The sequence below is a fragment of the Panthera uncia genome, chromosome B1 (genome assembly GCF_023721935.1).
Source record: "Panthera uncia isolate 11264 chromosome B1, Puncia_PCG_1.0, whole genome shotgun sequence".
NCBI classification, from domain to species: domain Eukaryota; kingdom Metazoa; phylum Chordata; class Mammalia; order Carnivora; family Felidae; genus Panthera; species Panthera uncia.
In genome coordinates, this window is record NC_064811.1 from 167,783,802 (window position 1) to 167,800,813 (window position 17,012).

Sequence of the window (17,012 nt, forward strand, 5' to 3'; positions counted from 1 at the left end):
GATATCATTTTTATATCAGACACATAATTGATATCAGAAATATAAATTGATATCATTTTTATATCAGACACATAATTGATATCAGAAATATAAATTGATATCATTTTGTTATTAAATATTTTTAGGACAGATATGAACCTGAACTTCAGTATCAGATTACATTAAATGGAGAAGAAGTTGTTCTTCACCTACAAAAGAGCAAGTAAGTTGTACTGCCTGAGTCTAACCAATAGATTATATTAAGAGAATGTGGAAAAATACACCTTCTTGAGACTCTATTTCGTGTGATTTGAGATAAAAGGCATGAAGTATATTGGGTTTTAGATGTTATTAGACTGTGCTAAAGTTATCTAAGAAGGTTGATGCTTTCTGAGGAAATTACATGCAAAGTATAAAGAAAGGGAAGAACACAGATAATGCCTTTCTTCCTTCATACTTCCCCTGATTTACTGAAAATCTTTTCTACCCAGATAAACTCAAATCTTTGACGTGACCTCCCATTACTTTTATAAGAACATATGTGGGGCGTCTAGGTGGCTCAGTCAGTTGAGTGTCCATTCTTGATTTCAGCTCAGGCCAAGATCCCAGCGTCATGGGATCAAGCTTCGCATCGGGCTAAGCTGAGCGTGAAGCCTGCTTGAGATTTTCTGTCTCTCTTCCTCTGCCCCTCTCTGCCTCTGGCGCTCCTTCTCTCTCTAAAAAAAAGAACATATGGAGGAGTCATTCAGGACACACAGCCTTGAGATAAATCCCTGGGGATGGGGCTCTACCAAGTTCTACAACTGTCAGTAAACTTCTCCTTGAACACAATGGTCTTTTATGCATATTTGTGACCCGACACCCTTCAGAGACCCTGTGGCGACTGTGTCTTTGCTGTGAAGAATCTAAAAATAACCCATTGGAGGATAGAGAATTTGCAGCTGAAAAGTATCTGGGGGTATTTCTTCCCTTGGATCTAATGGGTATGACTAAGGCTTTGATTGGCTTCGGCAGCAGAGTTCCAATGTTAGAAAAGAATCAGTGGGTCACAGTGTTCTTTCTCATCATAGACATAATCATTCTTTTTGTGCTGCAATGCATTTCAAGAAAATTAGCCCTTATTACCACCTTACGTGTATCATGCAACTTTTTGAACTTTGCAGACATCTCTTGGGGCCAGACTACACCGAAACGTATTACTCACCCGGAGGGGAGAAAATCACTACAAGCCCTCAGAACATGGTAGGTTCTGAATGCTTTCTGGGACTTTTTCTGGGATCTACTACTTACGTTGTACGATGCATAGATGCAAGGGCAAATAAAAAAGAAATCGAAGGACTAGGAACAAAGGTGCTCATCTATGACCAATGAGAGAACAAATGAAAAAATCATAGTCAGCTTTTTAGAAAGGTAAGGATACAGTAGGAGGCTTCCAAGTATTATATTTGTAGAAGCAACTACCAGTCCACTTTCCCTTAGACCATCTTATCAAAAAGTTAGAAATATCTTCCCCAGTAGCTTCTTGAAAAGTCGTGTAGCCATTTATTATTTTTGAACAATCTATGCATATATCCTGAGGTCAGTAATGGGGCATCAATTATTTAATTCATATAACACCTGGTTAAACCACCATGCTATAGATAATGCCAAGGCCTGGAGGTCAAACATACAAAATCAATGCCAAGGAAAGGGCAGGAAGAGAACACAGAAAGACTCAATCATGGAGTATTAAGAAGTTAAATGAGTTTCCAGAGCCGCTCTCCTTGGGCACCCAAAACATGTCTCTATAAAAAGACAAAACTTCTGTAATAAAATGGCTCTTTGTTCCCTTCTCACATCAAAACTCTCATTTCAAGGATATCTTGATTTTTGCTAATATTTAAATTAATTCAGGCTCAAATGTGAATGGCTGATGGCATATTAATTTGGTACTTTTTCCAAATCCTCTACAAGAAAATGTTTATGATGACAAGGTTTCTTCCAAATGCAAGAAAAACATAGATGGAATTTCAGACCCTGAGACCAGTTTATTTTGACCAAGAGTTTCTTCAATGGCTTTTTTGGATCATTCTACATAAGGGACCCCCTACTTTGCTCATATGGAGAATGAACCATGACTGAATTTCTAGTTGTAGACAGATTCTCTGTGGTTTTAATGCTGGTAAAGGGATTCCACTAGCACACAAATTAAAATGAGGGGTTGGACCAGCTAATATGAGGGGCTCAGGAGTGGTAGTGTGGCTTCTTGAGGAGCCTGGGATCTAGAAAAATGGGTACCTCATTTTATACACATGTGACACACAGTGTCTTAGGGACTCAGCACAGGGAAGCCAAATTCTCAAAAGTTGGTCCTCAAACTCGAGAGCTCTCTGGGAGCATCGTCGATCCCAGGGAGACTCGCCAGTGTCCAAGATGCAGTGTCCAAGTTCACCATGAGCCCACTTAGGTTCATACTCCCTGGACTTTTCTTTTGTGCCATGAGCGCCAGAAAGAGAACATCGCCGTCAAAGATGGAGTTTCCAGGGTGAGTAGTGGAGCAGTTCCTAAAATCTCTGAAGTTCTCACTGTTTTTGTGTCTGGGAACTGGTCTGGCCACTGCCACTAGGTGAAGAATTTTCCTACATATTCAAAATAACAGCTTTCACCCCAACTGTGATACATTTATTCTTACAGTTTAAAAAAAAATGTGTATATTTCTCGTTTCCAACTTTAGGAGCATTGCTACTATAAAGGACACATCCTCAATGAAAAGGATTCTGTTGCCAGCATTAGTACTTGTGATGGGTTGAGGTGAGAGCCATTTGCAAAAATATTGAACAGCAAGCACCATTCTAATGGCACAGAACTGAGTCTTCTTGGACATCATGTCTTCCTATCTTGGTAAAATCTCCTGCAGGGGTAAAACGCCATTAAAATGAAGAGTCAGGTATCACTCTTGCAATCATTTTATAATCGGTTAAAAATTATGCCGAACGTAATTTTGAGAGTGTATGTGTGCGCACATGCACTTGTGTGTGTGATATTTCTGTTTGCAAAGATAATTCTTGCCAGTTTGGAAAAATTGGAGAAGTAAGAAAAGGCACCAACAAAAAAAAATAATAACCACTGCAAAATTGTGCTTATAAGTGACACTATCATTAACTATTTGTCATGCTTGCAGCCTTTGTGCATATAGACGTATATTTTCATCATGTGATGTCACAAGCCTCTTCCCATATCACAAAATATCACATATCACCCATATCACGTATCACCCATATCACATATCACCCATATCACAAGCCTCTTCCCATATGACATCTACATTCATAGATGTAATGTTTGATGACTATCTATGTTGTATTTGTCACATTCCATCATATGAATTCACTTTATGTTTCTGAATTGATTTTCTTACCAAAAAAGAAAACTTCTCTAAGTTACTACTCATTCCAACCTGTTCCTCTGGCTGATTTGCTCATCATTTTTTCTCTTCTCTGGGTTCTTAGTATCTCAATACTCTTTTACTCCATCTTCCATTATATTCCTAGGAGCTTTCAAGAAATATTTGTTAAGTGGATAAATGAACTATGGGCAAACATTCCCTGAGCTTATGCTCTGAATGTCAAATCCTTTGGGACAGCTTCATCTGAGCAATTCTTGTTTAGAATTTTCTAGTAAATAATATAACCCTCATTTGACGATTGACAAGTATGGATTATAATTTAAATTAGCAAAAGTTAGCTGGAAGGCCTATGAATGAAAACTGTGTGCGTGAGCTTAGGATTTAGGGAGAGGTATACTCCATTCTGGTCAGTTTTGTGACTTTGTGTGGCAGAGAATCTTGAAATACGATTCTCTGTGTTTCACAGAGGATACTTCGCGTATCATGACCAAAGATACATGATAAAGCCTCTGAAAAGTACAGACCAAGAAGAACATGCTGTCATCACATATAACCAGGAAGAGCTTGACCTGGCTAATCACACCTGTGGTGTAAGAAGTGTTGGCAGGAAACAAGGCCATATTCGAACCTCTAGGTCACTCAATAGCCCGGAGGTAAGTGTAGCTTTCCTATGTCATCATTTCTTCCACTGTCTCAGCAATGATGTATGATATACCATTGTATTCAACAGTTACTGCTATAGGTAAAGGCTATAATTCACTTACTTATTCCTTGATGGAATTTCCCCCTGGCCAAAAAAAAATATTGTAAGTTTTTCCAGTCTTTAGGATAAAGATGGTTATTAATGATGGTATTTTACTCTTTGTAAAGCAAGAAGACTTTCTTCAGGCTGAGAAATACATTGATCTCTTTTTGGTGCTGGATAATGCCTTTGTGAGTATAAAATATGGGTGCTTCTGGGGCAGTTAGGTCAACTGTTAAGACTTCTTATCGAGTGAACACAAGCCATAAGCTATTCTAGCTGAAAACTCAGGCCCTGCCCACCTGAATGTCCTGTCTTTTCCACCTGCCTTGTGGGCAATGGTTGTCACTTACCCACCCCCTTTAATATCTACCTGCTGCCAGTATATTCAGATATTGGAAGCATACTCAATACCAGATAGCTCCAAGAAATCAACCATAATCATGAAAAATTTAAAGAATGGGTTATTAAAATATTTTTTAAATTCTCACTCCGTTATGTAAACATAAAGCAGATACAAAACTATATATATTTTACAAATTATATTTAGATTTATACAAGTACTAGAATCTGTGATTCTGGCTTAGCCAATACTGCTTTATAATCAAATTTTAATGTTGTTGAATTGGTTGGAAACATTGAAATTGTTCATTTGATTTCTTCATCCTTACAAAGGAAAACCACTGAACACTAAAGAATTCTTACATTTAGAAAGAATTTGTTGAAACACAGAGTGTTATATAAGTCAGACATGAATGAATACACGTTTACTTATGTTGAAATTTGTAATTTTTCTTAAAATGTTAAATTCTGTGCCACATCAACTTTATTTTTTAATCATGTTTGCATTTTGTATTTTACAGTACAACATATATAAGGGGAATCTAACTTTGATAAGAAGCTTTTTGTTTGATGTGATGAACCTACTCAATGTGGTAAGATATTTGCCCTGTAAACATGTATGTCCACATAGAAGCCTGGGGACTCACCACAGAAGGAGTTTTCGCCAAAGAAGGAGTTGGGAGGGTCACAGTGGCTTGCCATCAGCAGTTTTGGGAAACTCAGCAGGCAAGGATCCACAAGGTAAAATCACATACACTGTAGCAAAGGCAACTTCTAGGATTTCTATTTTCAAAATAGGATACACTTATCCATCAGTGGTGATCAGCACAAGATCTAAGATAATAAAGAAACCGTAAACATTTTCATGAAAAAAAGATGCTCTTCCCACAGATCTATAAAACAATAGATGTTCAAGTGGCTTTGGTGGGTATGGAAATCTGGTCTGACGCTGATAAGATAAAGGTGGTACCCAACACAGGTGCCACCTTTAACAACTTTCTGAATTGGCATCGTTCCAACCTGGAGAAAATGAAGATACACGATCATGCACAGCTACTCAGGTGAGCACGTGCTGGCCAGGGCAAGGCGTAGGTGGGCAGGGTGGATAGTTATCCCAAACGGCTCTTGGTAGAGATTTCTGTTCAATTCTATCTCCCCAAGCGGTTGTCGGGGAACCTGAAGTTCTACCATTAGGAATTCACCTGTAAGAATGTGGAGACCCATGTCAGGTCACTAAAATGGACTCCTGGATGTGGGATAGCCATCTGTGATCGTTACAATGCTGTGGAATAGCAGAAGACTTTCTGGGGCCTACTGAATATGAAAAGGGTAGAGAAACAGGAAATCTAGAGCATAACTGACAAAAGCTAATGGTTCCAAAGACTTACGTTGTGACAATATGCCTGTAACTTTCACACAGTGGAATTGACTTCACCAACCGACGTGTAGGAATGGCAGCCACGAATTCCTTGTGCTCCCCATCTTCAGTTGCTGTTATTGAGGTTGGTAAACTCATAGTAAGGCTCCCTGTGGTTCTGTATCCTCTATGATAGGCCAGAATAATGCCTTCTACAGAGTTAGCACAACGAACATTTGCTGAGTCAGTAAATAAAAGTAGAAATTAACCTACTGGTAGATCATTACACTGAAGCTCCCTTAGATTATAAAATAGAATATTTCCTTAGACTGGCCCTCCCAGAAGTATTCATTCTTTAGTTGGTATTAGGGAATAAAAACAGGAAATTGGAACAGAAAGGGAACCAAGATGCCCTCTGTGGCCTGAGCCAACTTCAAATTAATCACCTTCAGTATCAATGGCCAGAGAGGTCAGTCAAGGTGCATTTTGGTGTCATTTGGCCAAGCATTACCAATGCCGACCATTCTGGCAATTGTTCTTGGAAACTTTGAAAACATAGTATTGTACTTCCTATGAAGAATGTAATTACTTCAATTTAATCATGGTTTACCAGGAACTCCTCATTAGCTCAGCAAATATTTATTGAGCACTGACTAGATGGTTGGATTCACAGGAGCCAACCAGTTCAAATGTCAGTTCAACATTTTACGATAGCCAATGGCAGGGAAAAGAGCTTAAAGACTCATTATTTTTCATCTGTCCAACTATTTTTTTTAGCTAGGAAATAACTAAATATCGTAAGTAATAGATGTTTCTGGTTTTTTTTTTTTTTCTTCTTTCTAGGCTAAGAAAAAGAATAGTGTGTCTCTTGTAGGAGTGATGTCGCATGAATTAGGTCATGTCCTTGGTATGCCCGATGTTCCATATTACACCAAGTGTCCCTCAGGGAGTTGTGTGATGAATCAATATCTGAGGTGAGACTTTGTCACGCTTGAGAAAAAAATATATATATTTCTTAATTCTTCAATTTAAATATTTCTTAAATTTTAAAGAATTCAGATACAGTCTATATAGTGAATGGATTCTTGTGTTTTGGGGGCTTTTGTTTGTTTTGTTGTTTTTTTGTTTTTTGGGGTTTTTTTTTTTGTTTTTTTACTAAGGGTTGTGAATCCCGTTAATTCACACTCCAACCTATTGATGCACAGGTTTTACTAGCTTATCGGGGCTCATTACTTCAGATTTCCAAATATGCCAAGTTAGAGATTATGAGTATGGTAACCATGGTATTTTAACTTAAAAGACTTTTTAATGGCCAAGATATGGAAGCAACCTACATGTCAAGCAATAAGTGAATGCATGGGGCGCCTGGGTGGCTCAGTCGGTTAAGCGTCCGGCTTCGGCTCAGGTCAGGATCTCGCGGTTCGTGAGTTCGAGCCCCGCGTCAGGCTCTGTGCTGACAGCTCGGAGCCTGGAGCCTGTTTCGGATTCTGTGTCTCCCTCTCTCTCTCTGACCCTCCCCCGTTCATGCTCTGTCTCTGTCTAAAAAATAAACGTTAAAAAAAATTAAAAAAAAATAAGTGAACAGATATATATACATACATATATATATATATACACACATATATATATATATACAATATAATGAAATATTACTCAGACATTAAGAAGAATCAAATCCTGCCATTCATGTCAATATGGATGGATTTAGAGGGTATTGTGCTAAGTGAAATAAATCAAACAGAAAAAGACAAATATCATATTATTTTACTTATAAATGGAATTTAAAAATCAAAACTAATGAACAAACTAATAAATGAATAAACTAACAAACAGACAAAACCAGAAATATATTCATAAATACAGAGAACAAACTGGTAGTTGCCAGACAGGGGAGGGGAGGGGGATGGGAAACGTAGATGAAGGGGATTAAGATGTACCTACTTGTTATTATTAAATAGTAATATATTTTCTTAAAATATCTAAGTAAGATGATGACATCTAAGTAAGTCAGTAAGATGATGACAACATTCTTATATATCCCCATCACTAATCACTCCATCCATTTTTATGTTGTTATTAATTACCTTCTAATGCCAGGAAATTTGCAAGGACTTGGGATAGAAAAATGAAAAAAAAAAATACTTTGCTCTTAAAAGTGGTCATGAATAGGAAGAGAAATACGTTCATAGAATTGGCTCATTCATCACTCCTGCCATTTAGGACAGTACGGAATCCACACAGGAATTTAAATTCTTCCAGTTCTACAAGCTCAGTCTAGGAAAACAATTTTCCAACTAGCATAGTATTTATGCCCTTTTGCCCTTCACATATAACATAGTACTGTCCTGAACAAATACTGAATTTGGAATTTCCATTGAACCCGGGATATAGTTAGACAAATCAGTTTCTCACTATATATATCATGACTTTTCTTCTGGTTACAGCTCAAAATTCCCAAAAGATTTCAGTACATCCTGCCGTGCACATTTTGAGAAATACATTTTATCTCAAAAACCAAAGTGCCTGCTACAAGCACCAATTCCTAAAAATATAATAACAAAGCCGGTGTGTGGGAACCAACTTCTGGAAGTAGGAGAAGATTGTGATTGTGGCCCTCCTAAGGTAGGAAAATATCCACGGTTTGAAATTTATTATAGAGTTATTGCAACATGAGAATTATGCTGTTTTCTTTTCCTTCTTTAAAAATGTTCTTTTGGAAAGTCTTTCTAAAGATAAGCTTGGCATCACAGTAAAAAAGTGGGCTTGTGCTTGTGGGTTTTTTTTATTTAAAAAAAAAAATTTTAACGTTTATTGATTTTTGAGACAGAGAGAGACAGAGCATGAACAGGGGTGGGTCAGAGAGAGAGAGGGAGACACAGAATATGAAACAGGCTCCAGGTTCTGAGCTGTCAGCACAGAGCCCGATGCGGGGCTCGAACCCACAGACTGTGAGATCATGACCTGAGCCGAAGTCGGATGCTTAACCGACTGAGCCACCCAGGTGCCCCTGTGCTTGTGTTTTTAATACCGATTTTAGACATGTTTTGAAAGGCATTTCAAAAGCCAGGATGCACTTATGACATGATTATATAAAGCTCAATGTAAAGAAGTAAATCATTAACTATAACATGTCATTTATAATCTTTCCTAGATATATTAGTCAGAAATCCTTAAATCACCTCAAGTCACAGTTGATCATTTGTTAAGCAAAAGCAATTACAGATCTAGACGTAACTTCTTTCCATAGAGAGAGCTGGCCTTCACTCAACAAGCCAGTGTATAAACCAAGCAGTAAATGAAACAGAGAAGGAAAAAAAAGAGAGAGAGAAAATCGCATAAGCCTGTAGAAAATTAGCTGTTAATATAAAATGTCTGAGATAATTACTATAATTCTGCTAATCTTTACAAAAATCTGACCCCTGTCAGGCATCAGTGTCTCTGAAAGACTATTTGCCAGCTATCCCACATTAAATCCCACGTTCCATTCATAAACACGTTCATAATCGCCCTATGCCTCCGCTATTAATGTAGACATTTTAAGCTGTTGAATTACATTAGAAGATTTCATGGTGTAACAATCATTTGTAAAGGATATTATAAATATTCTTCTAATTATAATGAGAAATGAAATTTTACAAATAATTTGGTGCTTTATAATGAGTTAGCTTTAAGTTTATCTCATTCCCACCTTGCTTACACTCCAGTAAACCTGCCTGGGTAGAAGACAATTGAAATCAGGGGCACCTGGGTGGCTCAGTTGGTTGGGTGACTGACTTCGGCTCAGGTCATGATCTCACAGTTTGTGAGTTCGAGCCCCACATCAGGCTCTGTGCTGACAGCTCAGGGCCTGGAGCCTGCTTCAGATTCTGTGTCTCCTCCTCTCTCTACCCCTCCCCTGCTCACGCTCTGTGTCTCTCTGTCTCTCAATAATAAATAAACGTTAAAAAAAATTAAAAATAAATAAATAAATAAAAGAAGACAATTGAAATCATTTACGGTCTTAGGTGCTTCTAATGTCAGCAGGTGCATGGCATATAGTCAGTGCACACAGACAGATGAGAGAGAGAGAGAAAACACTGTCTATATTATGTGAAAGATCTAATATTCTTTAAGTGTATCAGCCAACTCCTATATCGTTTCCATTTTGTGATTTTCTTCCTTAGGAGTGGAATAAAACTAGGAAGTTCAAGCTTATGAACAACTGAATTTTTCAACAGCTGTTTTCCTATCCCAAAAGTAGTATATAACCTTTATATAGTATTTTTTAGTGGATAGTCTTATTTCCTATGATCTAATATGCTATTTCACTGTTTTTATCTACATATTTAAGCCTTTTTCTAGATCTTAAAAATAACCATAGTATCCATCGGTCTAAATATTATCACAGCATCATGTTATTTTAATGACTGTGACTATGCAATGCATTTTAATACCTTCAGTGGCGAGTGTGTTTACTTTTTCTTTTTAGTCTATTTATTTATTTTGAGACAGAGAGAGACTCAGAGAGCACAACTGGGGGAGGCAGAGAGAAAGGGAGAGAGAGAGAGAGAGAGAGAGAGAGAGAGAATCCCAAGCAGGTTCCATGCTGTCAGCACAGAGACCGATGTAGGCTCGAACTCACCAACTGTGAGATTATGACCTGAGCTGAAACCAAGAGTCGGACACTTAACTGACGGAGCCACCCAGGTGCCCCAAATGTGTTGATTTTGGGGGGTGGGATTTGTGTAGTCCTTCCTCAGTGTTCATTCTTCCATATAATTCTTGGTATTTTGTCAGTTTTCCCCCAAATAGAATTGGGATTCTGATTGAAATGCATGAAATTCGTATTTCACTCCGAAGGCCGCTGCCACTTCCACAGTATTATTGTTTAAACTGGTTGCGTTTTGAGTTTCTCAGGACAGTTAAATATAAAGTTCTTGTAGCTCTTTATTATGAAAGCTTATTCTGAAGTATTTTCTATTTTTCTTTTTTCTATTAGTATGTGTGATGTTCACTTTTTCATATTAGGTGATTTATTACTTTTTTAATGTTCTTTTATTATCTTAAAGAGTTATCTTAGTGACTCATCCAATGTTTTTAGAGTTCTCTATTTTTTACCAGGTCAAATATTTTATTACGTACAAGAGATGAAAATGTGATTTATACTTTCCAATTATTGTTACATTTTCATATCTTTTCTTTCTCTCGTGGCATGTCAGAATTTCCATAAAAATATAGACTATCAATAATCCATGTCTTACTGTTGATTTTATTGGATATATTTTTGCTATTTATCAGATAGATTTTCTTTCTTTCTAAATTATCTTTATTTTCTAATCTTTGCCATCTATCACAATAATATTAGTTTTTTTCTACCCTCGGCCTCTTAATATGATGGATTATATTACTTTATTCTGTATAGTTGAGGCACCCTTGTACTTTTGGTGAAAAAAAAACCGCCCTGCATCGTTGTAATGGAGAGTTATTATATTAATAAACTGGTGTTTTACTAATATTTTATTCAAGCTTTTGTACTTCTATTCGTAAATGAGAATTGGGTGTGCATACGTGTGTGTGTGTACGTGTGTGTGTGAGTATTCATTACCAACTCTCATTACCAGAATTATGGAGGCTTAGTAAAATAACTTGAGAATTAACATTTTTTCCCCTACCTTCAAATAGTTTGAGTAGTAGAGAAGTATTCTCCCTTGAAGTTTTAAATTAACTTACACGTAATACCAGCTAGACCAAATTTATTTGTGGTAATTCTTGGATAATTCTCTTTTTGTCCTTTTAAGAAGTGGTTTTCATTGGACTTAACATGTCTTTCTACTATGACATTTCCTTGGTCATCTCCTCCGTAATTTGTAGAGCAGAGTAATTTAGTTTAAAAAGTGAAATTTCTTTGCCATCTTGTACTAAAAATTGTATGAACCTAGTGTGTAGGAAGAAATGCTGAACCAACTTTCCCTGTCTGTGTGCTTTAAAGAAATGCTCCAATCCTTGCTGTGAGGCCATGACCTGCAAATTAAAATCTGAAGCTGACTGTAGAGGAGCCACTCTGAACCATATCATGTAAGACCCTTTTTTTCATTCTTTGTTCCCAAATATGTTCTCATTTTTATTTCAGAGTTGAGAAAGATGGGCCACTAAGTTCTATAATACAAGAAAACACAACTCACTTTATATCTTCGTTTAATTCATTTGTTAAAATTTTATTTATTTATTTATTTTTTTACTGCACATTTTTCAAATGACTCCATTTCAGAAAGAGAAAAAAAACCCCACCATACTGAACAAAAACAACTTAGGGTTTCGTGTCTACTAATATGCTAATGAGAAAAGTGGCTATGTGGTCATCTGGGAGTTTAAGACTGCTTCAGTCTATGCTAAAAACTATGAATTTCTCTTAGGTAGTGATGAGTTTAATACAAACTAAGATGAGAGTAAGAAAAGTTCATTTTTAAGAAGCCTCTTTTATTCTTGGTAAAGAGCTGATAGTTGTAATTTACAAGGTAGTCAGAAAATTAATAATATTTAAGAACATACTACACCATTTGGTGATATTTCTTTTAAGGTGTCTCAATAAGCTATAATCCATGTATTATTTTTGTGTTTTATAGAACCCTACATGAGTTGGGTTAGGGAACCCAACTGGTCCGACTGAATATGGTATTTGTTTCAGTGAAAAATAGTCCCTGAACAATGAAAAAATCATAAATGGGGAAAAACTCAGGATAAAATACATGGAAAATAGTAATCCTGCCCACCCCCTTCCCTGAGTCTTTTCTGGAGTTAAACCTGTGGAGAGATTATAAAGGGAATAATCAACTCAGACACCATCAACTATCACTTCCTTAAGAAAAAAACCAGCGAGGTTCTAAGATCAGGAACAATACTCATTTCTTCAGCAAGCCTTATTTAACAAGGCCTGCTCAACCTGACATGTGATCCCCTCGGCAGGGAGTTCTGGAAATCATGCCCAGCTTCTTAATCTGTCACAGAGACCAAAAGCTTAGCATCTCAGAAGATATCCATTCAACTCCTCAGGGACTTGGGATGCTAGGTGGGCATGTTCCATTACTGGGAAGATTGACAATCTATTATCATGGAAAGGAAATTGGGTTTGGAGTCAGGAAACCATTTTTCTTAGTTCGGCCCCAAACTAGCTGTGGGACTTCAAGCCTAGTTACTTAATTTGTTTTCTCACCTGTGAAATGGACCTAATGCTCTTCTCACTCAGGAAGGTCGTTAGTATTACGTACATTTTATAAATGTTAATTATCAATTACATAATATTTCATAATTTATAATAACCATGACTTCCAAATTTTTTTTTCTTTTAATCAGACAGTGAATCAAAAAATCTCCTTCATTGAGATGCTACTTGCTGGGACAAGAATCAAGAGATCTACACTCACCAGAAATCTTGTGTATTTTCACTGTTGCATTTAGATATATTTTGCTTTCCATTTGGAATTGTACTTCTTCTATTTTTATCAGCCTAGCCAACAGGTAAATAGAGGAATTCAGAGAAATTGCCTGTTTTCTAAAGCCTGATCTTTAATGTATTTTTAAGGATGGTGAGGCTAACTCTGCTCTTTGGGGAACAAAAGAAATTAGCCTTTGACCAAAACGCCTCAAGGTGCCGCTGAATTATACAGGCTCAATTGAGAACTGTGAACTCTACAAGTGACTGACATTTTTACCCCAATCTCATTTTGCTTGTATAACCCATGGCAAAGCAAGTCCACTTGATGAGAGAAGCTTTGGCAGAAGAAGGGAGAACAGAATTCACGTGTCATTTTATTACCCTTCAGTATTCTACTTATCTTGTTCTTAGAAGTGTGGTATTTGTCTATATCATGTCAAGAGCAATTACATAGAAATATATTTCATTTTATCATGTATGATCCTTTCTCACCATCACATGTAATGCTAATTTTGAGAAGGCTTCATGCTCACATTTTGATTTACCATCAAAGAATGTTTTATTCATCTATTGATGGAATAGACACCTTACTGTCAATGAATAAAACCGCAAATGTTTGAGACTTTTCTGTGTGGTCATTTTTTTTAAAGTTTATTTATTAATTTAAAAAAAATTTTTTTTAACGTTTATTTATTTTTGAGACAGAGAGAGACAGAGCATGAATGGGGGAGGGTCAGAGAGAGAGGGAGACACAGAATCCGAAACAGGCTCCAGGCTCTGAGCAGTCAGCCCAGAGCCCGACGCGGGGCTCGAACTCACGGACCGCGAGATTGTGACCTGAGCCGAAGTCGGACGCTTAACCGACTGAGCCACCCAGGCGTCCCGTAAAGTTTATTTATTAATTTTGAGAGAGAGAGAGAGAGAGAGAGAGAGAAAGCACACAAGCAAGGGAGGGGCAGAGAAAGAGGGAGAGAGAGAATCCCAAGCAGGTTCTGCACTGTCAGCACAGAACTGGACGCGGGCCTTGAACTCATGAACCAGGACATCATGACCTGAACCGAAACCAGGAGTAGATGCTTAACCGACTGAGCCACTGTGTGGCGCCGCTTTGTGGTGATTTTCAAGCATGAGTATTTTCAACCTTCCGTGTAGGTTTGCGTTAGGTGTTAAAGCCTCACGTATTTAGACTATTTTTTTCCTACAGTCCTCTAACAGTGTTGCCATAGGTAACCAGGCATCACAGTGCGGAGATGAGACGGGGAGATGTGGAGATGAGATGAAGGTCACAACATCTTTTAATGTTCACAGTGAAATGACTTGAGGTCAGTCACGTGAGATTCGACTTCTTCCTGAGGTTTCTGTATTCAAATGCTTTTTAACAGTTACTCCAAACATTCCTCAAAATTCCATTGATGCTTATACTAGGAGAACAAGAATTTAAACACATTTCTAAAGATTGAGCTTTGAAAAGAACAGCCTTCCAGAAAGCCCTGCCTACTGGTGTTGACTGTCTTGCCGTTATTGGTGGGCTTGGCATTAGCTGGGCTACAGATAAAGCTGCATGTGCGATGTCACTGAAAGCCATGAAACAGTCCCAAGGCATGAATCGTCCATATTTTCATTGTCCGCTGGTCTGATACAAATTTCCAGCCAATTCCTCTAAGGCCAAAAGGTTTTTTTTTTTGTTTTTTTTTTTTTTTTGTTTTTTTTTTGTTTTTGTTTTTTTTGGCATACTTCCCTCCCCTACCTCCTACTCAGGTAAAGGTTTCTTATAGTAAAACTGCCTGAGCTCCAAAAATTAAAGACAGCGCCATGCTGGAAACAGCGAGTAGGTGAGTGCCAATTGTTAGATTTTCGGGACTATTACGACCTGGTTATGAAACCCAGGCGTTACTCAAAAGCAACCTGTATAACCGTAACTGTATACATCTGCTCCATCCAGTGATGTCATATTGGTAGCTTGAGATGGACCGTGGTGGGAAAATTTTATTACAGAAAGAAGCAAATGCTATGAATCAATTGATTTGCTTGTTGTTTATACTTAAGAAAGTGACGCAAAAGTGTTTGTAACGCAGAGTGAAGTTTTAAAAATGAGTCTTTGTAGCAATTATGATGTGAATCATACAAAAACCTGAGATAATGCTCTTTCAGTATTTGAAAACGATTGTCGAATTTGTTGCTCGCATCTTTGACATATGAGTGAAATTCCAATATATATCTTTGTCGTTTTGATTTCACTCACTTACAGCGAAAGCATTCTGTGAGAATCTAATGACTGTATGGAATTTACAACAAAGAATTATCATATGTTTTATTATCTTAAAATTATATGCCACATATCCTTTATATTAATAACATTTATAGTAAACATATGTATTTATGTGCATACATGCATTTGTTATTCCAGAGAGTCAATTATTAAAAAGTTACCAGCATACGACTGATTAGAGGACTTCAAACAAAGTTTTTAAGACATACACATGCAGCCATTTCTCCAAAGCACAACGGTGTATTCAGAATGGCCAGGTCATGGAATAGGTTGGATTCTATTAGCCTAGAAATATGATCACCAACCCTACTCCACTCTTTTCTACCCTACTGAGTAAATTCAGGTACATAATCGGGTCCTTGTCTCTCTTTTTTTTTTTTTTTTTTTTTCCAAAAGATCCCTTGTGTTTTTCTGAGATTTGTTTTAATCAAGGCTACTCCAGCCTATCCAACATGGAATTATACCTATAAATCTCAAAGACAAGGCGTCAGGATTCTGATTCTTTTCCACCTTCAAAGAATGTTCTACCGCAGTTACTTGAGACAGTATAAGATATATGGGCTGGGGAGTGAGGTACAGAGGGCACTTTCAAATTCTAATTAGTGGCATCCAAGCGTCAAAAACTGGTGTATATCGGGGTGCCTGGATGGCTCAGTCATTTGAGGGTCTGACTTCAGCCCAGGTCATGATCTCATGGTTTGTGAGTTCAAAGCCCCCCATCGGGCTCCATGCTGACAGCTCGGAGACTGGAGCCTGCTTCCGATTCTGTGTCTCCCTCTCTCTCTGCCCCTCCCCCACTCATGCTCTGTCTCTCTCTCTCTCTGTCAAAAATAAACAAACATTAAAAAAAAAGAAAAAAAAAACTGGTGTAGATCGTGGGGGAGGGGCAACACCTACTCCAAGTGGCTTCAGTGTCTGAGTCCCAAGCCCCAGCCTAGTGCCAAAGACCTATTACATTATTTTCAACTTCTTAATGACTCTACCTTTGTCATGAAAAGATACGCGTCTTCAGAAAAATGGCCTAGAGGTTTGGGCAACTTTCAAAGCTGTGCATAACTGGCAGATCATCAAATAACCGGTTTAAATGAAACTTTTTCCATTGAATTTATCAGGTGTCATAGAACTCTTCAGAAAAAAAAAAAAAAGCATTGCTATAATAAAGACTTAAATAACTCTTTTTTGAAAACCTCCAGATGGTTGACATATTGGTAGACCAAACATCTGAATAGTTTCCTTTTGGTGTTTGGCAACATGCAAACAGTCTAACAGTTAAATGTGATGTGTTTTTATCAACTGGAAATTACTTTCAAAAGCAGAATTCTGTTTCCAACCAGAGCAAAATCAAAAGACTACCATATATCTGCTCCGCGTTCTAAGTTTTTCAAAGTATGTTTACATCTTTTACCAAGTTTGAGTCTTAATGAAAACATTAAGAGACAGGCGTAACGAGTGGTAGTGTTTTCATTTCATAATGGAAGAATCTGTGGCCAAATAGGTTGTTAAGTGACTTATCCAGGGTTCTATAGA

At 37.4% G+C, this 17,012-nt stretch overlaps 1 protein-coding gene across 1 annotated transcript in view; it reads left to right on the forward strand.

The window, feature by feature from the left end:
* Positions 1-13,874, forward strand: part of ADAMDEC1 (ADAM like decysin 1) — a 17,288-nt gene extending 3,414 nt beyond the window's left edge. The window contains exons 3-14 of the mRNA XM_049631599.1: positions 126-202; positions 1,143-1,221; positions 2,693-2,769; positions 3,831-4,017; positions 4,235-4,297; positions 4,970-5,041; positions 5,340-5,509; positions 5,869-5,950; positions 6,649-6,779; positions 8,250-8,427; positions 11,774-11,859; positions 13,135-13,874. Coding sequence (XP_049487556.1) covers positions 126-202; positions 1,143-1,221; positions 2,693-2,769; positions 3,831-4,017; positions 4,235-4,297; positions 4,970-5,041; positions 5,340-5,509; positions 5,869-5,950; positions 6,649-6,779; positions 8,250-8,427; positions 11,774-11,859; positions 13,135-13,141 — 1,209 coding nt within the window. The 3' untranslated portion in view covers positions 13,142-13,874. The remainder of the gene's footprint in view (positions 1-125; positions 203-1,142; positions 1,222-2,692; positions 2,770-3,830; positions 4,018-4,234; positions 4,298-4,969; positions 5,042-5,339; positions 5,510-5,868; positions 5,951-6,648; positions 6,780-8,249; positions 8,428-11,773; positions 11,860-13,134) is intronic.
* The last annotated feature ends 3,138 nt before the right edge of the window (positions 13,875-17,012 follow it).